The sequence below is a fragment of the Manis pentadactyla genome, chromosome 16 (genome assembly GCF_030020395.1).
Source record: "Manis pentadactyla isolate mManPen7 chromosome 16, mManPen7.hap1, whole genome shotgun sequence".
NCBI lineage: Eukaryota > Metazoa > Chordata > Mammalia > Pholidota > Manidae > Manis > Manis pentadactyla.
The window spans coordinates 38366513-38391807 of NC_080034.1; the positions used below are offsets into that span (position 1 = coordinate 38366513).

Genomic DNA, 25295 nt, shown 5'->3' on the forward strand with positions numbered 1-25295 from the left:
GCCGGTCCTACCGAAACTCGGCGGGCTCGCAGTGTCGAGGCGCCCCCGGCGGGGGCCCCGGGGAGCTGGGCCGATAGGGAGGGCCCCGTAGGTCGGGGGAGAGGGGGAAAGGGAGAAATTCGAGAAACAAGCCTCTCGGGGAGAACCAGACAAACCGGGTTCGGGTAGGGCGGGCGCAGCCGCCCGGGCGGGGCCCGGTCTGGGGCCACGGGAGTGGGGGACGAGCTCTCGGGCTGGAGAGAGCACTCTGCCTGGGCGGCTCGGCCCTTGGGTGGGGGGTAGGGAGTCCCGAGGCCCGAGCGCTCCCGCTCCCCCGGGCTCTTCGTGACGCGGCACCCAGGCCCGGGCACCGACGGGAGTCCTGCCCTCCAGGCGGGAGCTCCGCCCTCGGCCCCGCCCAGGCCAGAGCCCCAGATTCCGGTGGGGTACTTGGGCGGTGGGTAAAGGCCCGCCGTGTGGAGGAGGTTAGGAGGATCGCACCGGAGGCCGAGGAGAGGGGCTCCTGGACGCAGGAAGGCGGGGAGCTGCCCCGGGGCGCAAAGCCGCGGGGCTGACAGCCCGAGCGCCTGCGGGGGGCGGCCCCGCGAGGCCCCGCCCCTCCAGGCCGGTGCCCGCCCCCTGCGTGCCCCGCCCCCTCCTTCCCCGCAGCCCCCACCCCGCCGCCCCAGCTCCTCAACACAAACTTTCCGTCCCGCTCGCTCCCTCCTCCGCGCCCGGCGCCTCCCGCTCCAGCCCGGCTCATTCCGCACATTCCGGCCAGCCCCCTCCCCACGATCCCCCTTCCCGGCCCCCCTCTCAGCTCCTTCGGGCCCGGCGGAGCGGCCCGGCCGGAGCGCCCCCCGGAGCTCGGACCAGGTAAGCCGAGCGGTCGCCGGGAGGAGGCCCTGCTGGGAGAGGTGGTTTGGTTGGTTGCTTCTGGATTGTGTGGGGAGGACACTTAAGGGGAACTGGATTCCCGGGCTATTGTCCAGCCTGAGCCCCAGCCCCTGTTCTGGGTGCCGCGAAGTTTAGAGGGAAGGGGGGGAAAGCTCTACGGGAAGCCCCGCCCACCACCACCACCCCGCGACCCGGGCGAGTTGGTCTGGCGAGGTAGGGGAGCCGGGAGCTTGTACCAGCGTACGCGTTTGGGGTGTCGAGGCAGGGGCCTGGGGGCCTGCCACCAGGGAGCTCGTACCAGGGACACCCAGTCCCGGGCTCTGCCGCCCTTTGGACTCCCGGCTTGCTCTCTATCGGAGCCCGCCCGGCCCCAGCTCCGAGCAGGCCTCAGCCCGGCTTCCCGGCGCCTAGGCCGGCTCCTGCGCTGGATTGTGTAGGGTGCCAGGGAGCAAAGCTGCGCGACCTGGGCGTATGCCCCCTGAGAGTCAGGGGCTTCAGTTCCCCCCATTTCTGCCGCCTGCGTCGGGGCAAAGGTTCGGAGTGCCAGCCCTGAACTTCGTGAGCCTGGCCTCAAAGGGGGCTGGATTTGGGGCCTTCTCATTGCCACACTTCCTCAGTGCCCTTGTTTAGACTCTGGAGGGTTTGAAGGCTACTTCCCACCCAACCCCATTGTCTGTCATGCCCTTTACTCCTGCCTGGGGAGAGAAGGGGAGAGTGCCTGTCTGCATCTTCTGCTCATCCTACCCAGGCCCTGGGGCAGTGTCACTGAGACCCCACTCTGTCACCTTTCCCAGAGAGGGGCTCTGATCTAGGAGAGATTCTTGGACAACGAGGAATGAGGCCTTGGGGGAGGGCTTCTCAGGGGGCATCTCCCTCTCTATCTTCCTTCTCTCCAGGTAGAGGCAGAACCAGGTCAGGCCTGGACTTGTAGCCCAGGAGAGCGGGCGATAGGAGTGGGGGCTGGACACGGCTCAGAGGGACTGGTGCCGGTGATGGCTCTGTATGTCCCCTGCGGCCTGGTTCTGTGTGTCTGTCCAGTGCAGGAGGCTGCGACACCTCCTTGGAGGGAATGCTGGGGGCAGTCTAGAGCACGGTGGGAAATCAAAGTCCCCAAAAGTTTGAGATTTGGGGGAATTACATCCCCTTCCCTTCCAGAGTCTTATAGCTCCTTTCCAACACCCTCCTCCTATGGATGCCACCCCAGGGTATAGTTCTGTGATCTTCTGGATCCTTGCTCACCCTGTGGGCAGGAGATGGACACAGGTATCTCCTAGGACTAGGCTATCTGGTGAGGATGACTTAAGGGGCCCTGGATGCCCCCTCAGAGACAGGCTGGGTAATGGGAGCCTCAGCCTCTTGGGCCTTCCCGCACCACCTAGGGAGGGAAGAGTAATTAATGCTAATTAACACATTTGGGCTGGGGAATGGCTAAGTAGGATGGTCAGTGATTGGTGGGACAGAGCTGTGTGTGTGTGTGTGTGTCAATCTTGCACCCTGCTCCTACCCCCACCCTCAGGTTTGCAGACCCCCAGTACATTCTCCCAGTTGAGGAAATATTAAAGCCAGAATGAGACATCTCAACAGAGGAGGTCAAGAAATAAAGATCTGGTCCCAGCTAGGCCTTTAACCAGTTGTGTTATCTTGGCGGGCCTCTTTGGGCCTCAGTTTCTCTGCTTGGAATAAGTGACTTTTCAGGTCCCTTTTCTCTGAGCTCATCCCAGAGTCTCTGTCTCCTAGTCAGTTGGCCTTCCTTATTGTGGAACCTGAACCTGGTAGGGTCTGGAGAAGTGAGTGAGGAAGAAGGTGAGGACAAAGCAGGGGGTGACTAAGCAGTGGCTAAACCAAGTGAGTGTGGCTGAAAAGGTTGCAGACAACAGGCGTCGAGGGGCAGGGAGGCCAGGTGGAGTTGGGGGAACTTGCCCTCTGAAGTGGTTGTGGGGTCTGGCAAGACTGGACAGGATGAATGGTGTTCAGAGGCCATTTGGATAGTTGGCCTCCCTGCCCAACTCCCAGAGTTCCCTAGGGGCTCAGTGTGGAATCTAGAAGGGAAGAGAAGCTATCAGTTCTGCCCACCTCGGGAAGGGGAGAAGAGCAGAGGGCCCACTCACAGTGAGGAGAGCAGGGAAGGGACCTGGTAATACCAGGTGCCAGGGAGCCGGGGAACCGTGGGGGCTCAAAACGCTGCAGCTTCCTGTGGAGGTGGCTAGGAGGTCCCGGTCTCTTCTTCCCACATAGAGCTGTAGATGCTGTGGGGTCTGAGGGGTGGCCTTGAGGATCCCTTGGGGCAGCCCTGGGGCCGTGGCAGTAGCTTCTGGTCAGAGCTGGGGTGGAGGTCAGCTGTCACGCTGGGTCGTCCCATGGCCTTGCCCTGCCTTCCCCTCCTGTCCCTCCTGGTGGTGTGCCAATCTAGGGTTGCCTGCGGGAGAGATGCTGCCCTCCAGGGAGGACTCAGGAGGGTAGAGGGCCCTGCCTGTCCTCTTGGGGTCCCACGGGAGGCTGAGCCAGGGGCCAGATATTCCCATGGCTCTATAGATCCCCAAAGCCTCAGCCCTTGAGGTTTCCTAGAGTGCTGATTGTTTCCTGTACTCCCTGCCAGGCCCGAGAGGACAGGAAGTGATAGAGGGAAATGAGAGTGCAACTGCCTGTGACACTGGATGTGTGTGAGAGGGGCTGAGTGGGCCGTTCTGTGTGGGCGAGACTGTGGGTTGGATGCATTGTGAGGGAACCTGGTAAAACCAGTTTGTGTGGGACCACATGTGAGGCTGGGTGTGAACACGAGAGACAGTGGGACATCATGTGTGGCTTTGAAACATCACACGTGTGAGAGAAACTAACATTCTGTGTGTGACTGATACTGCAGGTACACATGGGAGACCATATGAATGACGCTCTTAGTGTGTGACTGTGGGACACTGTGTGTGTAAACAAGAAGCTGTAACAGATGACGTTCTGTGTGTTTGAGTGGCCACCACATGGGATGTATTTATGAAAGAAATGGCTTGACCAAAGGTGGGAGCCAGTGTCGGGCACTGAATGGGATTCTGTGCTTATCTGTATGAGGGACACCGTGATTGTATGATGCTGTATCGGTCAAAAGCACGAGTGATATTCCATTTGACATATGATGCTGTGGCATGACTTTTTATGATTCTGTCTATGTGTGTGAGCAACACATAAGATGGCCTCAGGTCTGTAGAAACTCTGATGGTCTGTGTGTGTGACTATATAGGACACTGCGTATGAGAAAAACCGTGACAGCAGGGTGCATGCGTATGAGGGAGCAGCCACATGTACGGAACATGGCGGACTATATCCCATACAGTGTATGTGTTCTGAGGAGTTGCATGATCAGCCTAGTGTGGAGTAAGTTGTGTAAGTGAACCTGAGCACGAGAAAGAAAACTCTGCAGGCGTGGCGCTGCGTGTGGGAGACACTGTGGGGTGTGCCAGAGACTGACTCTGGGGGTGGTCACTATGTGAGATTGTCTGGGACTATAGGGCAGTGTGGGTGACATCCCGTGGGGCTGTGCCAGACATGGCATGGGATACCATGTGTGACGAATCTGGGGGCCTGGGACCCCGATGCTTGGGGCATCTATGCGGAGGACCATGAAAAAGACAACCGTTGAAAACAAAGAAGGAATGTACTTAATGCCACTGAATTATGCACTTTAAATGGTTAAATGGAAAATTTTATGTGTATTTTATCCCAATAAAAAAATTTTGTATAGAAAGAAGAGAGATGCAGGTAACAGTGAATGTACGGGACAGTGGCTGTGAAGAGGATCGCGGTGTGTAACAAAGGAAGGGCCAAGAGAAAGCGTGTGTGTCTATAGAAAACACTGTGACTTGTGGTTCAGGGAATGTCTGAGGGACTGGTAGCAGCTCGGTGGGTGCCCCAGAGCCCAAAGGGCCTGGGTGAGGCAGGCAGAGGCGGGGCCCACTGACATGTTAACTGAGAACTGTGAAGCCCAGTTTCCCAAGTTACCCATTGGCTGCATCCCAGCCTGGATACCTGGCCTTGCACAGAGGTCAAGAGTTAGGGCTAAGGGACCTGGGCCCCTTCTCTCTGCAGGAGGTTTGAGGGCTCTGAGTCTCTAGCTTCCCACCCCCCTACACTGCGTGGCAGTGAGGATGAGCTTTGAACAAGGAAGCCTGGGGGGCTGCCCCGCCCCCTGTGCTCCATAGAAGCCCATGCCCTGAGTAGTGGGGGCGGGTGGGTGCAGAGAGTCTTGATTCCCAAATTGGAAGCATATTAATAAGCAGGGAAGAGGAGGGGCCCTGCCCCGCCCCCCTCCTAGAGGGCTCTGCAAATTGCTTCCTCCTGTGAAATCCTGACCCTGCCCCAGGGAGGAGGGGCCTCCCTCCCCAGTCTGGCAGGGTGTGGCCACTTGGCAGGGTCCCTCAGGGGTCCTTGGGTCGGCGGTGGGGGAGGCAGACACCATCTCCATCCTGCCCTGCTCTCGCGTCCCAACCAGAGCATGGCCACTTCTAGGGTGGGAGCCTCTGGCAGCTGGAGAACAGCTGGCTCTGCTACGGAGGCGGGCGGGGAGGAAGGAGAGAAAGGCAGAGGGGGTAGGAGGTTCCCTTAGCCCTCATCAGCTCCCCTCCCCATCCTCAACCCCCTGACTGGTCAGCCCAGCCCAGGTGTGGGGGTGGGAGGCTGGGGATAAAACTTCTCATTTCACTATCCTTCCCATACCTTGAGTGAAGTTCTTACTCAAAGTACAGCACCTTGGGGGCTGGGGTCCCTGCAACAGTGGACAGCTGCTGGCTGTTAGACCTAGTAGGGTTACTGGACTCAGTTTGGGCTCAGTTTGTCCTCAGCGGGGCTGGTGAAGGAAGAGGAATAATATGGGGTTGGGGGAGACACCTGCTTTGACTTGTCTGCATCCCCCAATGTGGAGACTCTGGGGGAGCCCAAGATCAGTCCTGTCCCTTCCCCCCTTGAAAGGGATATATAGGGCTGGGTGGTCTTGAGGCTGGGGGGCTCTAGGTTGGGGACCTAGGGCCTCTGCAGCAGCCCAGCTCTGGCCTCCATCCTTGGAGCTGTCCAGCCAGTTATTCCAGCAGGTCTGGCCCCAGGGTAGAGAGTGGGCAGCAATGTGCCCCTTGTCTCCCCCAGGGCCCCAAATCTGCTCACCCAGCCTCCCAGCTCCCATCTCTGCCATCACCCAGAGGTACCTTCTGACCTCAGAAGGCCAGCGGCCCTGGGAGAGAGGGAGTGGGTGGGGCTGGTCAGACGGAGAGTAAAGGCGGAGTGGACCACAGAAGCCCACACCTACAGGGCCTCTGCAGAGAGAGGTGGGAGCAGATGGGACAGGACTGGGGATGTCCTGGACATGGCCCTGTTGCGGCTGACCCCAGCCTCCAGCAATGGCTTCCCTTGTCTCTCCTTCCCTCTAGGTCTGCCCCGGCCTCTTGGTCTTCCTTGCATTGGCTCAGGAGCACAGGTTCACATGCTCTCTCCCTCTCCCTCTCTCTCCCACTCTTCCTCTTTCTCCCTCCCTGTCTCTTTTTCCCTGCCTCGGTCTCTCTGTCCCCCCTGGGCTCCTCCTGACCCACCCCCTCCCTGCCCAACTGTATCTGAGCTTAGTGATCTCTCCACTTCCTCCCCATTTCGCCCCTCAGCCGTGTGTCCCCTTCCCTCTGTTAGCCGGGATCACTCGCTCTCCCCGCCTCACCCCCACCAGCTCTTCTCGGTCTCTCTGTCTCTGTCTCTCCCACTGAGTCTCACTCCAAGGTTTGCTCTGTCTCTTCTTTTTGTCTCTCATTCTCTGGGACTCCCCCATCTCTCCTGTCTGTCCCTCTCTCTGGGTCTGTCTCCCCCACACTGGCTCTCTCTCCCCTCCTGTCTCAAGCTCCACCCCCTGGTCCCTTACTTGGGTCTCTCTCCTCTCCTGCCCCTCTTGGTGACACAGCCCAGCCAGGCAGAGGTGCTAGACCCCTGGAGGAGCGCCAACAAGCAGACTGGGGTGGAGGCTGCCTCTGCTCCCAACCCCTCCCTGTACAGAGAAGCTGAGACCCTGCCCGAGCTGGTCTGCCTTACAGGGGCCTGCTGTCCTCCTAGGCAGCCCTCTCAGCTTCCCCTTATGCCTGAGTCCTACATTCCCCACAGTCCAGCCCTGCAACTGCCAAGGAGCCCTTAGCAGCCTCCCTCACCACGGGGCTGGGTCCCAGTGGTTTGGGGGTCTGAGGAGAGGAGGTGGGTACACACACTCAGCCTCATCCCACCGCTGTAACTCTGGGAAGAACAGGGGAGCCAGTCCACAGTCCTCGTGCTGACCCACTCCTGAGGGGTGCAGTAGGACAGAGTCCCCCAAGCCGGCCCCAGCCTGGCCCAGTTGCCCGTGCCCATGGTATGCCCCGGCCTGGGGGTACAAACATTCTCACTTGGATGTCAGCCTGGGCCCTCACACAGCACATGTGCCCATGTGTGCGCCTGTGCATGGCTGTGTGGGCTGGGGGTCACCTGCGGGCCCATGCGTTGGTGCCTCTGCCCACAGGAGTTCTTAGAAAGTGGGTCTTGCATGTGCCTACCAGCCAGTGGAAGGCATGGTGGTCCTGCTTCTCTCCTTGAGTCGCCCTTGCAGCCGCCCCCTGGGCGCCCCTCCCCCTCACCAGCTGCCAGCAGTCCCAGCCAGGGGCCGCTGCCCCGCCCCCCCAGTCTGTCCCAGCTCCCAAGCCCTGCTATGTTCGCCATATTTGGCCACAGTGCTCCTGCGGGGGGCGGGGCGGGGCTGACATCACCCCGAGAAGGGGGGGGCCACCGCCTGGATGAGGGGAGGCAGGCAGATACTTGGGGGAGGCAGGAAAGTTGCTTTGAAAAGTCTGGGGCTGCCCAGGTCCCCCATGTGCTGGGCCCCTGCTGCTCTGAGGGAGGCTCAGAAACGGATTGTGGGGAAATGGGTTGAGGATTCTCCTGGGAGAGGTCTTAGCTCCTAGTAGCCCTTCTGTCTTCCCTATGACACTGGCCCCAGGCAGTGTCAGACCTGGGGGGAGGCCCTGCATCCCAGTGATTCAGTGTCGGAGTCACTGGGTTCCCCCAGGGTCCCTGCTCCCCTCACATTTTTATTGCAGGAACTTGGCCTTAGAGGTTGAGGACGGATGGGGATGGGGATACAGCCTCCTGGGGTGGAAGACAGGCTGGGGGTAGAGACAGTGGCCCTCTCATTGGTAAGGAGCGTGGCCTCCTCTCTCCCTGGCTTCCCTCCAGTGTGGGAGAGCTATTGGTGGTGGTCTTGGAAGCCTCACAGAAAGGGATACAGAGGTTGGGGGTGGAGGTGGGCAGTCCTTGAACTTGGGCTGAGGGAGCCCCCTGGTCTGGACCAGATTGAGCAGGCTCAGGGTGGTTGCCATGATAGCCAGGCCTCCTCTCCTGCTACAGATTGTTGGTCTTCTCAGCCCCCTCCTCTTGGTTAAGAGACTGAGGCCAGATTGCCTGGGTTCAGAACTCCGCTTAAGCACTGATAGCTGTGTTCTTCAGCAAGTTGTTTAACCTCTGTGCCTTGGTTTCCTCATCTGTACAGTAGGGATAATGTTATCTACCCTTATAGGTTATTGTGAGGGTTAAATGAGTCCATGTGTAAAATCCCAGAACAAGTGCCTGCCATATGGCAGGTGTTGTTATTAGTAGTAATATTAAGTCTGAACTCTGTATCTATCTGACATGCAGGCCCCCAGGCCCTTCCCACCCCATGCCACTAGCAACCGGCTTTAAGCTCCCTCAGCAGACAGGTGGCCCCACAGGCAGAAGCCCCACCCACTCCGCAGGACCTGGAATTTGTGGCTGAAGGGAAAGAATTTTCTCCCCTGGCTTCTGAGGGGTGGTCCCCCTTCCTCGACCCTGCCCGTGCTTTCCCTGCATCTTGAGCAGAGTCCCAGGATCTAGCCTTTTTGGGCTCCTAGGGCCCTGGGATCCTGATATATATTTGGCATGCAGATTATGAGACTGAGGGGGTCAGGGTGAGCCTTGGGGCTATGTGTGGGGAGGTGGAGGGACCGGCTGGGTGTGGTCTAAATTAATAGTCCCGCCTGGTGTGTGCAGGGAGCTCAGAGTTTACAGAGCCCTGGCCCGGCTGCAAAGTGGGCCAGGGCAGAGGCAGGCGTGTGGGTGGTTTATGGGCTGCTGTGGGGCCCGGAGGTGCGGGAACAGGAAGTGGGATGGAGGAGTGGGTGGGGTTGAGCAAGGCTGTTGGCCAGGCACCTTCTCAGCTTCTCCCTTGCCAGCCAGCACTTGCTCCCCGCTTGAATTTCCCGGAGCACCCCACGTTTAGGGTCCTAGGCAGGGTCCTTGTGAGTTATCTTCTGGGGAAGGCAAAACCACATACTTCCTGGGTCCAGAACTGTCTTCATCCCAAAACAGGTCCTCAGCAGGATTACAGTGACTCTGGGAGGTGAATGAAGGGTGAGGGTCCCTGGTTGGGTATCCCAATGATAGGGAGGAGGAGCTGGCACAGTGAGCCAAGGAACCCCTCTGAGAGCCAAAAGCTGGGCCCTGCCCTTATGATCTTCCTCTCTTTTCCTATCATGATGCCTTTGGCAGCTGCACAACCTTGTGAGCCTCAGTTTTCCTCATCTGAAAAACAGGCATCATTGCCTGCCCTCCCTGCTTTAATTTGGAGGATTGAATGAATGTGAACATGCTTTTTCCCCACAGAAGTATTGTGAGGATGTAAAGCATTGTCACAGTTATTATTGCTCACCACCAGTGCTATGTCTTCAGTGCTGTGAGCCTGGCATTATCGTTGGCCCTTTGTCATGATTGTGTTTAGTTTTAACCCTCACAACCTCAAGGAAACTCTCTTCCCGTTTCCGTGACCAGGGCTTGGAGAGGTGCTGTAGGTCATCCAAGGTCACTCTGCTGACTATACACAACCTCTGGTTACCCCCACCCCTGCTAGAGAGCACCTGGCCCTGCGACGAGAGATTGCCCAGGTCTGGGAGGAGCCTGGCCCTAACCCCTCGCATCTGCCCCCCAGGCTCAGGCTGCCAGTGGGCTCAGGCCCAGAGCCCAGAGCAACCAGCACAATAGCGTCCAACAGCTGGAACGCCAGCAACAGCCCCGGGGAGGCCCGGGAGGATGGGTCCGAAGGCCTGGACAAGGGGCTGGACAACGATGCAGAGGGTGTGTGGAGCCCGGACATCGAGCAGAGCTTCCAGGAGGCCCTGGCCATCTACCCGCCCTGCGGCCGCCGCAAAATCATCCTGTCAGACGAGGGCAAGATGTACGGTGCGTGTGGGGAGGCAGAGGGACACTGGACAGGACTGGGGCAAGTAGCCTGGCCCTCCCCGGCCCCTCCCCCTGCTCTCTGCCCCCTCACCCAACCGGTTTGTCGAAGCCCTGTGGGGCCGCCATGGGCGAGTCTGGGCGTGCAAGCCTGTGTGTCTGGATCCTCCTCATAAACAAGCCAGGCTTGCCCCCTCCACCAGAGCACAGCCCAATCTTGACACCCCCATCTGTACCTCCTCTCCTCCCCACTGCTGGCCTGGAGGTTTTGGGGTGACTCAGTGGGCCCAGGAAACTGGGTCAGTCCAGTGTGTTCCAGCTAGGCCTGGGAGAGGTCCCCCCAAGGGAGGCCATGAGGGAACCCAAGGAGAGGCCAAGGGTGGGAGTCCAGCACAGAGCAGGGTTTCCCCCCGCTGAGTCCCCCCCACTGTACGTGCATGATGGGGGGCGGGGCTCAGGGTGGGGGGCCCACACTGTGACAAGGCTCTGTGTTAGGAGGAGGGCTGGAGAGATGAGGGAACTTGTTCACTCCTCAGACCTCCTCCCAAATCTGTCCCTTTCTCCTGGACCCTCTATTTGCCACCTTGCCCACTTCCTGCCTCCAGAAGTGAGTGTCCCCCTCTTGTCCAGCCCTGAGAAGTGTCTCCCAGAGCTGCATTTTTGGGATAACTCAACCCTTCTTGCCAGCTCCCTCCAACACCCTCTGACAGCCTATGGCTGAGTGAGGCAGGTCCTCAGCCTGTCCCCTCCCAGTGTCCACTACCATGATAGGGTGCAGGAAGGGGGCTGCTGGGCCAAGGGGTAAGAGTTACCCCTCTCCCTCACCCCCACGCAGTGCTGTACATCCACCCAGCGCCAGAGCCCCATGCAGGGCATGTTCCAGGGTGCCTTCTGCAGGGCAGGGGCTGTCTACCCCACTGCCCCCTCCTAGATGTTAGGGCAGCCCCACAGGGTATTTTTAGACAGCACTGAGTGAGTGGGGTGGAGAGGGGCAGGCAGGAAGGGAGGGGCAGTGGGGCTGGTTCTGTCATCAAAGAAAAATTTGGAGAATGTGGCCATTCTGGGGAGGATATGGGACTGGGGGACAGGAGGCCTAGATTTGGGGGCTAAGAAGTATAGGCCAAGCATATGTCAGCATCTCTTGGGGTGGGAGACACTGGTAACCAGTGACATGGGGGTGACACACTCAAGGACAATGACACACTGAGTGACACATCTTGACACAGGCTGTATGTGTGGTAAGCATGTTGGAGACCATCCGGTCCTTCCTGCCTATTTCATCAGAGAAGGGAATGGACTTGTCCAGGGTCTCCTCGAGTAGCAAGGACAGGTGCCTGGGCCAGAGCTCTTTCAGACACATGGGAACATGTGCCAAGACATCTGCCACCTGGGGCAGGCCTCACTCCCACATGGGTACATACTCAGGGATGGGGAGCTGGTGACAAGCACCAGTCCAGGAGGACAGAGGAGGGAGGTCTACTGGGGGCTGGGAGTCTGGGGCCCAGCTGTCCTGCCACCCTTCAGCCACACCTGCCCTTGTCTGTCTGCTGGGAAACCTGTCAGGCTGCCTGACACTGTTCCACCTTCCCTCCTCCTACTCACCCCCTGCCCCAGCAAGCAGCCCCCTCAGGTCCCGAGGCAGTGGGGGGAGAGCCTGGGACTTGCCCACCACCTTCTCCTGCCCTGCTGCTGCCCCCGAGGGAGCAGGGGTCAGGGGGAAGAAGGTGGGGAGGGAACAGAAGAACAGTGTTTGGAGAGGGGCCTGGTGTGGTTCCCAGCTGGTGGGGGGGTCTCCAGCCACCAGCTCCCCACTTTGCCTGCTCCTCACTTTTTCTCTCTCCCCAATCTAGGTAGAAATGAGTTGATTGCGCGCTATATTAAACTAAGGACGGGGAAGACTCGGACGAGAAAACAGGTAAAGAGAGGATTCATGCTGCAGCCCCTCTGCCCACACACCGTGGCAGCTGCCTCCCTCAGCCCCTGCCTGTCCGGGGCTGCCCCTTGCCCAGCCCGCTCCCCTCCCTTCCGCTCCCTGGTGACTTCATAGCCCCAGAGCTGCCTCTGACCACCCACCACTCCACCCCAGGCCTCTGGTTCAGTGACCACAGATAAGCCCCACAGGGCAGCTGCATGGCCACTGACCAGTCAGAGAGACAGATGGGTGGACAGACAAGGACAGACGTGCCAAGCCCAGCGGCCTGGTTGAGATAGGGGTGTGTGCTGTTGGACAAGCATCTAACCAGGACCAGGCAGGGGATGGGAGGAGGCAGGGCTGGGAAAGCTTCATGAAGGAGGTAACACTCACGGTACCTTTTTAAGAGGGAATAGGATTTAGCCAGGAAGAAAAAAGGGAGAGGATTCTTCCAGGCTGAAGAAGTTGGATATGCAAATAATAATTGTGAATCCATACAGAGCTTACTTTATATTAATTAATTTGCTTATTCCTCACAGCAATCTTATGTGGTAGGTACAGTAATTATCCCCATTTTACAGATGAGGAAATTGCACTGGGAAGTTAGGTAACTTCCTCAAGGTTCCTCGGCTGGTAGGTGGTGAACCCAGGATTCAACTCCTTGGGCAGAAGAGCCAACGATCAGCAGGGTGGTGGGGTGGAGGGAGGCGTGGAAGAGCTGAGGGCTGTGAAAAGCGGGAGGCCTGAGGGACAGGTTTCCATAGCGGGCAGCTGGGGGCCATAGAAGGAACAGAGCAAGGAGTGGTGGCAGGCAGCTGTCAAGGAATGTTGGTGCTACAGCAGCTGGGGCAACGGATTAGGGAGGGAGAGGGCCGGGCGGAGGCAGGGAACCATGATGGTGGCTTGGGGGTGGCAACGGTGAGGGTAGTGGTGGGGAAATGGGGAAAAAATGATGATCTGAGAGATGATAGGGTGGTTTCTAGTCCCAGAAGAGAAGCATTTTGTGACAGGAAAGCTGGAGAGGAGCCATTGGAATGGGTTGCATTTGGGGAGCCTGGCAGAGAAGCAGACTGGAGGCAGGTACCTGGAGGGACAGAGGCCAGCTCTGACCCTCAGGCTTCCCAACCTCCCTGTCTGGGTGGGGTTTGGACCTTGCACCCACCTCCCCTGGTCCCCATGTGTGCATATGACAAGGCTGACTGTCCACCTGGCTGTCTCAAAGGAAGATTCTGAAACACTCCTGCATTTGTTCAGGCATTTATTAACTGCACCCCCCGGGGCCAGCTCATGTTGCCCAGCATTTATTCATTTAGCAAATTGTTGCACCACCCCTATGTTCTAGGCACTAGGCACCAGATAGACAAGGGCCCTCCCTGTTTCCTGGAGCCTGGGGCTGCGGAAGGAATACTGACCGATCAGACCCTGGGTTCAACCACCTGTGCACCTCAACTTCTGTTCCTCAGCCATTAAATCAGCTAGTGCGTGAAGATGCCGAGAGCAGCGTGAGCCCTGGATAAGAAGTTGCTGCTATTATTGTCACTACTGTCATTATAGACAGAAAGTCATCCCAGCTTGTCCTGCTTCACCCAAAAGACGTGTTTATAGGAATCTGCTAGAGTGGGAAAGGACCGAAGGACCTTTAAGCTCAGTCATGTTGGCCTGAAGCCCTGAGAGGGGAGCAGAGCCTCTTAATCCTGGGTCCAGCATTATGCCTGCCCTTGGCCAAGTGTCCCGAGGAGGCTGGCTGTGCAATGAGGTTTTACAAACCAATGGTCAGCAAGCTCAGGATTTTCAAAACTGCTGGCCTTTTTCATTTTGCAAGCGTGGTATTCCTCTAACTTTATTCTTTCTTATAACTCTGATATCTAATACATTTTTCAATGGGATCCATCCTATCATTAGGAGAACAAAGCGTGTCTTTATGTGTCACAAAGAGCAGCCAGCTGACAGGCATGTTTTTTTGGTTATCTTTATCTTACGTTACTTTTGGTAAAAAAAAAAATGTAATTTTAGTTTTTTTTATAGATACATATAGCAATTAATAGCAAGTACACTGCCTCCATATTGGAAAAACAGCTTTTACCTTAGGATGAAGCCCCAGGTGACTTTCAGCTATCACAGAGTTGAGCATTTGGAGGTAGTCCTCTGTGCTAAGAGTCTAAAAGAGTCCTGGTAGCATAGCTTGGTGTGGATCAAGTAGGCTCTGAAGTCAGGCCACCTGGGTTCAAACTCCATCTCTAGCCTCCAGCTGTGTGACCTTGAGTAGCTGCTTAACTTCTCTGTGCTTTGGTTTCCCCATCTGTAAATTGGGGATAATATTAGTACTGACTTCTTAATGTTGCCGTGAAGCTCAGATGAGCTGGTGCATGTAAACCATGCTCAGTAAATGTCAGTTACTGTCATGACATGAAGTTATCAGTAATCTTGTTACACACAAGTCTGATTCCCCTGTACTGGGAGGTAACATAAGAGCACCACCTGGGTCCCAACCGAGTAGCATGGGGGCTGCCCAGCATCACACACATAGTAACTTTCAGTCTATGATTGAAAAGAAAAAGAAACTTTCTTCATGGGGATAAAAACAGCTTGGAGAGAAAGCCAACAGCAGTCACTGATTATGAAAGTGTGAAGCAACCTAGAGGATCTATGTGTTCCCTTGCATTTCATTGGGAAAACAGTGACATGTAGGTCCTCTGAGGCTCAGGGTCGGAGCCTTGACAGTGTCAAGGGTCTGTTGTGCAAGCCCATGGCACACTCATCCACACCATGATTAGCTCAGGTCTGCCAGGAGAGGCAGGCTTCAGGGCGGAGGTGCTGGAGAAGAAATGCAGTTAAGAGCACCTACTGGGTACCTGTATATGTATATGTATTCTGCCCTATATTAGTCCAAAGAGAAAGAAGGCATGTTGTGGGGAGAAGCTGCAAGAGCAAGCAAGGCAGGAGTAGGACCAGGCCTGGTTTTACAGGCCAGCAGCCATTGGGGGTTGACAGGAGGACTTAAGCAGTGGAACAGGGAGATCTTTTGCAGAGGATATGGCCTGGATGTGTATAAGCTGATGGTCAGCAGAAAATGCCCATTAGGAGAAAATGTCTTCTCTGAGGATACCGGTGAGAAAAAGTCACCCTTTTTTGGGAAAGCAAAATGACACCCTTCCTCTGGGTGAGATGCAGCCCTGCATCAGGGCACATAGCTTGGTCAGCAGAGCTTGGGCTAGATTTTAGTCCCCACTGGGCTACATGCTCTTGCACAGTGAACAACCTGTACAACTGTACATGGTGGTCCTAGAAGCCCCTGTAGGCTCTTGATTAAGGCAGGGCCAAGAAAAATATAGAATTGGCAAGACTGAGGGGTGTCTGTTCACAGGGTTCCACAGTTCCCCCCACCTCACTTACATTTGGTCCCAGAGATGAGAGCTGGGATGCACCTTGCACTTGGCCACCCCACCCCATGCTGTGCCTCCTCACTGTCTGTGTTTTCCTCTCTGGCGGGGCGCGGGGCGGCCCCTAGGTATCCAGCCACATACAGGTTCTAGCTCGGAAGAAGGTGCGGGAGTACCAGGTTGGCATCAAGGTACGTTAGGTGCCTGACTGGGGCCTCCAGCCCCTCCTCAGCACCTCTGCCACTATCTCTGCATGGCTCAGGCCTCTGCCTTGGCCAGCTGGCTGGTCCCACTGTGCCTCTTTTCTGGCTAAAGCTCTGTTCTTGCCTCTCCTTCCACTCTTTCTGCTTTTTCTTTCTCTTTCTCTCTCTCTCTCTACAGGTCTCTAGCCACTTGCAGGTTCTAGCCAGGCGGAAATCTCGGGAGATTCAGTCCAAGCTGAAGGTATGGGGTCCCCTGTCACTGGCTTGGCCCTGCCCAGGCCTGATGCTGCTCTGTGACTTCAGTCCAGGGGAGGAAGGGGACTAAGGAGCTATGGGGGTGAGGGGGACACCTCAGAACACAAGCATCAGGAAGAAGACCAAACCCTGCCACAGACCCTGCAGACTACTCAGGATCCAAGGAGATAGCCAGTCCTACAGTGAGGGAGAGGAAGACCATCTGGGGGCCGCTAAGGTCCACCTCTCTTCTCCATTTTTCCTTTTTCTCCTTCCTCCTAATTGCTGCTTGCTAATTGCATGGGACTTAAGGTGGGCGGGAAGGAGGTGCTCGGGAGGTATTGGCTGGCATATTTTGTGGTGGGCATATTTGTTCTTTGCACTGGCTGCTCTGTGGCTGAGGATCTCAGAGCCTGGGGTTCATAGCCCTGGCCCTTGTCAGGACCCCTATAGGCTGCATACTCTCCCTGCGCACAGCTGCATAGAAGGCTGGGCTCCCACCCCAACCCCAATGCCTCTAGCATAGCTCCACAGGATGTGGACAGACCCAAGAGCACCAGGTTGGTCCACCATCTAGGTCTCCAGACTGCCTTTCCTCATCCTGTCCTTTCCAGGGTAACCCCAGCTGGCAAGCATTCCCCCTGGGTGGCAGTGGGGCAGGGGGAGGGTCCACAGCAGCCTCTGAGCTGCCCTGGGCTCCCCAGGAGCTGAGGGCCAGGTGGGCATCGAATGAAGGGAGGTGAAAAGACATTTTCCCACCCCATAGTCCTCATCTGAGCCTCTTCTAATTCATCCTCCCTCTCCTTCACAGGCCATGAACCTGGTAAGTTGCACCACCCCACTCTGGGGGGAATTGGCAGGGGTGTGTGGAGGGAATGGGGGGAGTGCACCTAATACAGGATTTTAAATTATGGGCTGTGAAATCAATTTAATAGGTTCGTAAACAATATTTTTTTTAATGGCGTATAATAGTTCTCAAACTTCAGCATGCATCAGAATTGCCAAGAGGACTTGTGAAGAGATTTCTGGGCCTCTCCCTCGGAGTTTCTGATTCAGCAGGTCTGGGTTAGGGTCCTAGAGTTTTCATTTCTAACAAGCTTCCAGGTGATGCAGGTGTTATTGGTCCATAGACCATATTTTGAGAACCACTAGTGAAATAGAATAGAAAGTATGAGAGTATGTGGCACACAAAATGAGAGGAAATACTTTGGTAAACACTGGGTTACAGAAGAAATGCATTTCTTACTATGCATTGTGGTCAGAGGGGTGATGTACATTTAGGAGACAGGCCCAGAGCAGGGCTGAGACTCTACTGAGCTCACATAGCAGAGTAGGGGCTGTAATCCAAACCTGGACTCACAGAGCCCTGAGGGTCTGGGATGGGGCCCATGAGGCAAGCCCTTGTCCTTTCTTTGGTCTGGTCCAGGCCACATGCTCCTCCCCTCCCCAGGACCAGGTCTCCAAGGACAAAGCCCTCCAGAGCATGGCATCCATGTCCTCTGCCCAGATTGTCTCCGCCAGTGTCCTACAGAACAAGTTCAACCCACCCTCCCCTCTGCCCCAAGCTGTCTTCTCCACTTCCTCACGGGTATACGGGGGTCCTGGGTGGTGGGGCTGGGGTGAGGGGGTACCTTCAGTGCTGGGCTGTGGTGGTGGTCATGGACACTGAGGGACCCCTGGACCTCTCACATCTTTGCAGTTCTGGAGTAGCCCCCCTCTCCTGGGACAGCAGCCTGGACCCTCTCAGGAGTAAGTACTGTGGTGCTGGACTTCCCTCCCATCTGGGTTCCAGTAATAGCTGAGCAAAGTTTTCATTCAAAAATAGGAGGGTTGGAGAGTACCAGCAAGAGAGCTAATGCATCTGTCTGTTTATTCATGTTTGTTCATTCATCAACCCACTCATCCACTTGTCTCTCCTTCGATTATTTTTCACTCATTTAATCTCCAAATCAGTCAGTGGAGGAGTCACATAGTCAAGTATACTCAGTTCCTTCAATTCTAAAATTACTTTCATTCTAAGATACACCCTCAGTTTAATGAACAGCTCTTCTGGGTGGAGTTGAAACATGGCATTGAGTGTGCATATCAATTGTGAAGTGCAACAGGATTTTATAGAAGTTAGAATGTGAGGAAAACAAAAAGCTTGTGAGTTAGCTTCTCTGGATGCATTTCTGGGCCTCTGCAGAAAGGCTGGGTGGTTCCCTATTGGAGTCCCAAGTGAATGGGCCAGGTGGAAGGTGGGGATGGGGAAGACCCTCTAACCAGGCTGTGTTCCTGTCCGCAGCATCAAGCCCTTTGCACAGCCAGCCTACCCCATCCAGCCACCCCTGCCGCCGACACTCAGCAGTAAGTTCCCCATTCGAGGCTATTGCCACCACCTCTCCCTCCCTCAGCATCTGCACCTCTGCTCAGAAGAGCTGGGGCCCAACTCTGAGTGTGTGTGAGTGAGTGAGTGTGTGTGTGTGTGAGTGTGTGTGTGCGTGTGTGTGTGTGTGTGTGCGTGTGTGTGTGTGTGTGTGTGTGTGTGTGTGTGTGTGTGTGTGTGTGTAGGGAGGGGGAAGTGGGTGGTATCTGTAGAGGACTGGGGCAGGCCAGAATAGCCCCCTTACCTTGTACACGTTGCTTCCGGAACTCTGCTGGAAATACATACCACCAAAAGTATTACATTTATATATATATATATATAATTCCTTACAAGGAAACACACCAAAATCTTAGTCACCCTCTCTAGATGTTGGGATTCTGGGTACTTTTTGTTCCCTTTTTACTTGTCTGTATTTTCTGTTTGAACACGTTAGTAGTGACACAAAGGAAAATCCACAGATACACTACAAGGGTCACCACACGTGGTTGTACACTGCACAAGAACATTGGGCAGGGGAGTCAAAATCCAGTTCCCGTTCCTACCTGAAATTGGTGCTGTTTTCTAATTTGTGCAAAGGCTCTGTGCAGGCTGGGGGCAGCTCGGTATGTAACGATACACACACACACCCATGCAGATGAGGCTCCATCTCGTCCTCCCAGGTTATGAGCCTCTGGCCCCACTTCCCCCAGCTGCTGCCTCTGTGCCTGTGTGGCAGGACCGCACCATCGCCTCCTCCCGGCTGCGGCTTCTTGAGTATTCTGCCTTCATGGAGGTGCAGCGAGACCCTGACACGGTAATGTGTTTAGCCAGGTGGGGGTGGGGTGCGTGTGCATGAGGGTTTTTGCAGTAGTGGAGAGACCCTAGCATGGTAGTCCAGGGCCATGGCTCAGGGTGGTAGGATTGGGAAGCAAAGGGCAGTTCTGTCCCCATGCAGCTACCCCCACATCCCAGCCTGCACACTTGAGCAGGCTCCTGACCCTGTACTGGGCCCTCCCCACAGTACAGCAAACACCTATTTGTGCACATCGGCCAGACAAACCCTGCCTTCTCGGACCCGCCCCTGGAGGCAGTCGATGTGCGTCAGATCTACGACAAGTTCCCTGAGAAAAAGGGCGGACTAAAAGAGCTCTATGAAAAGGGGCCCCCTAATGCTTTCTTCCTCGTCAAGTTCTGGGTGAGCTGCACTGGTCCCTCTCTGCTCCCAACAACCCTCCCCCAGCGATGCAGTATACTGGGGCCCACCCCACTGACCCCAACCCTGCCTTCTCTCCATGTGGCCTGTGGGTGGGATGCTGATGTGGCATGGCGGGGAAGCCTCCCTCTGGCCTCTCCCAACACCCAAGGCCACCCCTGCCCCCTCCACCAGGCCGATCTCAACAGCACCATCCAGGAGGGCCCGGGAGCTTTCTATGGGGTCAGCTCCCAGTACAGCTCAGCTGATAGCATGACCATCAGTGTCTCCACCAAGGTGTGCTCCTTTGGCAAGCAGGTGGTGGAGAAGGTGGAGGTGAGTGGGGCCTGGGGATGGCGTGGTGGGGCAGAGGGCAGGCATGCAGAGTGACGTCTTCCCTTGGCTCCCTGCAGACTGAGTATGCCAGGCTTGAGAATGGGCGCTTCGTGTACCGCATCCACCGCTCACCCATGTGCGAGTACATGATCAACTTCATTCACAAGCTGAAACACCTGCCTGAGAAGTACATGATGAACAGTGTCCTGGAGAACTTCACCATCCTGCAGGTGTGGGGGGCAGCAAGGGTCATGGGGGGGTCACATGAGGGCCCCAAGCACAGGGGCATCAAAAGCCAGGGTGGCCAGACCGGAGGAGACTGAGGGTCTGCTCAGCCCCCACACGCCGTGGCTCTGTGCTGCCTGACCTCCCGAATCTTCCTACCCGGCCCCCAGGTGGTCACCAGCCGGGACTCCCAGGAGACCCTGCTTGTCATTGCCTTCGTCTTCGAAGTCTCCACCAGCGAGCACGGGGCCCAGCACCATGTCTACAAGCTCGTCAAAGACTAGGGTGCCCCTGCCCCCACCACCAGGGTCCAGGATGAGCATCTTTCCCACACATCTGGCAGCCCTGGGGGTCCAGGACTGAGGACTCATCTGCCTGCCATGCCTCAGGCCCAGGACCCAGGAGGCCTCCCCACCCACCCCCAGCACACACACTCCTTGCCACTGTTCTGCGCTTTAGCTGTGGGAGGAGAGGAGGGCTCATCCGTGGGGCAGCCTGCCAAGAGCTGGCCCCTGTCATCCAGCTCTGCCCAGCCTTGAATGAATGGGAGGACATCTTCAGGCTCAGGCATGTGTGGCCACTGGCCCCTCAGGGGAGTGTGGCGGGTGGGTGAGGGCAGAATGGAGACCGAGGGAGCTGGAGTGCAAAGACCCCAGAAAGGAGTGTCAAGTGGGGTTGAGTTGAGAAGAGAGGGGCCAACACTTTCTTTGCACCTGCTGTGTGCCAGGTCCCCTGTGTGCCTCATTTCATCCTCAGACCCTGCAAGGCAAGCGTGGGTCTTGGTGTCTCAGGTGAGTTGCTGAGACTCCAAGAAGTTGAAGGCTCTGTGGGCAGAGTTGGAGTTCTCACCCAGGGCTGCCTGTCCCCCGAGCCCAGGTTTACACTACCTCCCTGGAGTGGCCGGCTGTAGTGGGTGGGAGATTGGATCTGCACTGAGGGGCTGGGGTCATTTGGATTTGGAGCACAAAACACCTCCTCCCAGAGTCCCCTGACACAGGGGAACAGCTGCTTTTGACTAGGCAGGAGGAGGGAAGCAGCAGGGACTCACCACCCATTAGGTGCCTTCTCTCACCCCTGGTCCAGCCAAGGGCCTCGGGAGTGTCCTGTGCCGACCTCCTCCAAGTTGTCCCTGCCCAGATCCTAAGCCCAAGGCCCCCAGCAGCCTTCTGATGAAGAAAGGCCCCCAGCGGCAGGTCCAGGCTTGGAAACAGACTGGGGAGTCAGATAGGAAGATGCAGCCCCAGCCTCTGGACAGACCAGTGGCCCGGGACAAGGAGGTACCACAAGGCTTTAAATTTTTTCTCTTTCCCAAGACTTGGGTCTGATGAACCCTTGGTGGGTGCCACTCTCATGTTCTTCCCCACCTCAGTCTCCCCGGCCTGGAGCAGCAGTTCCTCAGACCCAGTTCTGAGACTGAAGGTTAGCCCTTCCCCTGCTGCCCCTTTCCAGTACCCAGACCCGTCAGCCGGCTCGGCCAGGCCACCAGCCTCTGGGTATTTATGAGTTTCATATGAAGTACTGTGCCCTTTAACTGCCCTTCCCCACCCTGCCCCTGAGCTTCCTGAAGGTCCTCACAGTTTGCATATCGCTCAGGCCACCTCCAAACCCAACCTAGGTTTTATAATGTATATTATATATTTTTTGTGTATTTTTTAAATCCAGCTGTGATGGGTTATATCATAAACGTGGCATGGGGCTGGGGCCAGGGCCCTCAAGACCCAGCTCCTGCTCAAAAAAAAAAAAAAAATTAAAGTTATTTGTTTGTGGGTTAGTTGTGATGAGTCGTGTGCCAGAACTGGGTTGGAACCGCTTCAGGTGGGTGTCCTGCTAGGTTAGGCCCTGGTGTGTCACCCACTCTCTGCAGGGGAGCCCCAGCCCCTACCCACACTCTATAAAAGGTAAGATTCAAGGGTCCCATGAAAGCTTTGCAGACTCCAACCTTTCTCCCCTAGTCCTGCCATGTCAGTCTTGAGCACACTGAGACATGTGCCCAGTGCTGGCCTGAACTTTTTGTTGTATTCTCTAAGTGCCTTACGCAAGGTCATATACCTATTGAGATGGGCTCCCTACTAAAGCCCCAGTCTTCACAGTGGCTGCTACAGTTCCCATTGTCTTGTCTTCACTTTACACAAGGAAAGCCCCAAGGGAGTGGTCTCCCAAGTGGGTGGCTGCTAGCCAGAGAACCATTCCAACCTGCTCCTGCTTGCCTGGGAAAGCCCTGCTTTCAACACTAAGCCATCTTGTGCTTCCAGCAGTATCCTCAAAGGGCAATGTTTATCTGAAATTCAAATTTAAGTGGGCAGTCTGCATCTTCATTCACGAAATTTGGCAACCCTATTCTAGAATCTAGTCTTCTAGATCATTCTGGTCCAACTTCCAATTTTGCAGATGGGGAAACAGACTGAGTTTAAATGTTTTCATTCAGCCCATCAGTGGCAACACTAGGATTTGAACCTGGTCTTCCTGACCGTTAAGTCCCTGCACCTGTTATACGATTATATTAATCAGGGGCTTTTTGTTTTGGCCCATCATTTTACAGGGATCCCAGACTGCCAATTGCAGGATGGGGAGGGTGTCTGGAGCCCCGGCCAGTTGGGAGGAGGTCCTGGATGTACAAATTGGTTTATGAAGAACCCACCATGTGCCAGGCCTAGGGCTCGATGAAGAATCCAATCTGCACTAATGGGGGATTTCATCAACTGGGCGTTTGAAGCATCATCACACAGGCTGTTGCCTTCACTCTCCTGGAGTGTACAAGCTTTGGACAATTTCTTTTAAAATAATGTAGCTCTCTCATACAGAAAACTCAGTAAGTGAAATATGGCTGGCCTTTTTGCTCCTCCCCCTACACACAAACGTTAACAGATCCAGAGGTGGGTGATGACTAGTTTCGAGGTCCCAATGTAGGGAAGGAAGCAGGATGAGGTGATCTTGTGAACACAGAGCTCTCAGTGTAGGCTAAGACAGCAGCTTAGGAAGTACCTGAATCCACTTCCTCCCACATACAAATCTACACCTACTGAACCCTGAATTCTAACTCTGACTTCTAGAGGCTAGGATTTAAAGTAGCTCAACCTTCATTTGCAATTGGAATCAGTCTGCTTTCCCGTCCTGCTGCCCGCTTTTTTTGTGGTGCTGTGGACCTCTTGGGAGCAGGCACCATGGCTCTGAACAGATTCTCCAGAGCCAGGCAGAAAAGTGGTGACTGTTTAACATAGAATTGGTTTTTAAGGATTCCTATCCCAATACAAAATGCTTATCAGACATGCCAAGAGCAATGGTAAAATTCAGATGATTCAAATCAATAATCCAGGAAGACTCACATTCCCAAGTATTACTAAAACATAGTCATTCACTTTGCCTCGGTTTCCAAATGATTTAAAGATTTTAATCCCCGGTTTATTTCAAACAGGGTGTAGCTGTTAAGGCACTTTGTTCTCCCCATTCATCGGAACCATATCCTCAGTAATTGCCGCTACTCAATCGTCCATCCTAAACCCAACTGAGCCAGATACTTGTGTACGGGGGACATGCATACATAATGACAGAACAGCTGTTCCCGTGCTAAGCACCGGTCACCATACAAAACACACTTTAAGTCGGAACTGCTTTGACGTACATACCACCACCGTCTGCACTTCAAGTTCTAGAGAAGTTAATAGCCTCAACAGGCTCACACGACTCCCAAGTGGCAGAGCTGGGTTTCACACTCAGGCAATAGGGGAGCCCTCAGACCACAATCACATGGCCAGTCTCCTTGCACCCCAAATTGTTGAGTATACATCTCAAGTCCTGAGAAACCTTGAAAAGCATTGGCACTGCTGCCAGTGCAGAAGTGTCTGGTTGCCTCAGACTGTACCTGTGCACTCAAGGAGCTCAAGGCCCTGGGGATGGGCTCCTGGAAGCTCAGCTGGTGCCCACCTAAACATGGGACTTTATGCCTTTCTTTTGGCTCTCATGCCTTCTATTCTCTCTTGCTGTACTGTCATATAAGAGGCGGGCACTCTCAAAATTGAGTGCCTTTGAGAGGCACGGCATAAAACATACTTTTTGTATTAATTCCTCCCACCATCAAATTTTAAGCATTGTTTTGTGTGATTATAAAAATTACAGAACTTCAGAAAATTCCAAGATTTAAGTCCCAGGGTTAAACTATCAACATTTTGGAATCTGAGTTTCCAATCATTACTATGCATAAGCTATCTCCTTTCCAAAAAACTGGGTCCTTGTTTTATAGCAATCTTTTTTCCTTCCTTAACCATCAGGAACATTGATAAGCCTAGATTACTCCTTAGTAATATTATGGTAGTAGTCCAGAGTTACAGACCAGGAGCTGCAAGCTGAGAATATATAACTTTGAGAATGAAAATTCACTGCACATCACAAGATTATAGATTGTAGCTATTTTACCTGCAAATAAAGTTATTAAAATAATTTTAAAGTGGCAAAAAAATTGCTCAAGGTCTTTGGCAAAAACCCTATAGTCTTAAGAGTTCAAGACCAGATAAAGCTCATTTTGAAAAGGTGCCACATTTTTATTTATGCTTTGAATTGACCTTTTAGCTCTATTAAATGGAGGGATGAACTGGTTCCTTTACATACCAAAGTTGAACAGAGGTTAATGTCAAAGGCTAAATCATTATTTCCCACACCAAAAACCACCTTTCCAGTACTGGGCACTGGAAGCAAGAACTGCAAGAGGTTAAGTTCCACAGGCAAGGGGAGGGGCAGCACCAAGAAGTTCCCACAGCCTGTTTCTGCCACTTACTAAGCTCCACTAAAACATACCTACCATAAATTACAGTATATACAGGCCTTCTACTTGTATTTAAACCTTCCCTAAATTACTAATTGAACACAGTGTATTCAATTTGGTGCCAGGAGATCAAATACTAAACCAATTCCTCAAGGTTTGTGGTCTTCTCCCTAGAAAGCCAATCCCAGGCCCATTGGAACCCAGACTATCTAACAAACCAAGAGGCCAAATGCATGATTTAGAGATTCAAAGCCCCCCCACCCAAAAGTCCACAGTAAGAACCGAACATAAAAGGAAGGAAGCCATTTTGGGTCAGAGCTGAGGCATGCTGCCAAGAGGTGTGAGTGATGTCCTCAATGGTCCTACTGCCTTCCACTAGTGACAGAACAGTTCTCAAGGTAACTAGGAAAGCATTGGTCCTAGTTACCAGCCCTCTTTCCATGTTACCCAGAGTCCTGAAGACTGCATGGTTTTGAAAATTGAAAGACTGGTCTTCCTGGTTTGTAGTATGCATGCAAGTGAAATGACTAACCATCCCTGGGAGCCACAAACCACACTCAACAGCACTGTGCTGCGTGTGCCATGTCAGCCCATAAAGCACCTCCCTTC

The 25295-nt window shown here is 54.9% G+C and overlaps 1 protein-coding gene across 6 annotated transcripts; it reads left to right on the plus strand.

Annotated features, from left to right (window-relative positions):
• Nucleotides 1–647: 647 nt before the first annotated feature.
• TEAD3 (TEA domain transcription factor 3) lies at nucleotides 648–21697 on the plus strand. Of its 6 annotated transcripts, none has more exons than XM_036920069.2 (14): nucleotides 648–855; nucleotides 9857–10107; nucleotides 11955–12019; nucleotides 15525–15587; nucleotides 15778–15840; nucleotides 16600–16656; nucleotides 17284–17421; nucleotides 17533–17582; nucleotides 18118–18179; nucleotides 18858–18991; nucleotides 19199–19372; nucleotides 19565–19705; nucleotides 19783–19935; nucleotides 20101–21697. In XM_036920069.2, exons 2-14 carry the CDS (start codon nucleotides 10101–10103, stop codon nucleotides 20212–20214), a joined length of 1221 nt encoding a protein of 406 aa, XP_036775964.1. In that variant the 5' UTR covers nucleotides 648–855; nucleotides 9857–10100; the 3' UTR covers nucleotides 20215–21697. The 6 variants fall into 6 exon arrangements, with proteins under 6 accessions (XP_036775964.1, XP_036775962.1, XP_057350118.1 ...); XM_036920067.2 differs by having other exon boundaries at nucleotides 649–855; nucleotides 16645–16656; XM_057494135.1 differs by lacking the exon at nucleotides 15778–15840 and having other exon boundaries at nucleotides 649–855.
• The last annotated feature ends 3598 nt before the right edge of the window (nucleotides 21698–25295 follow it).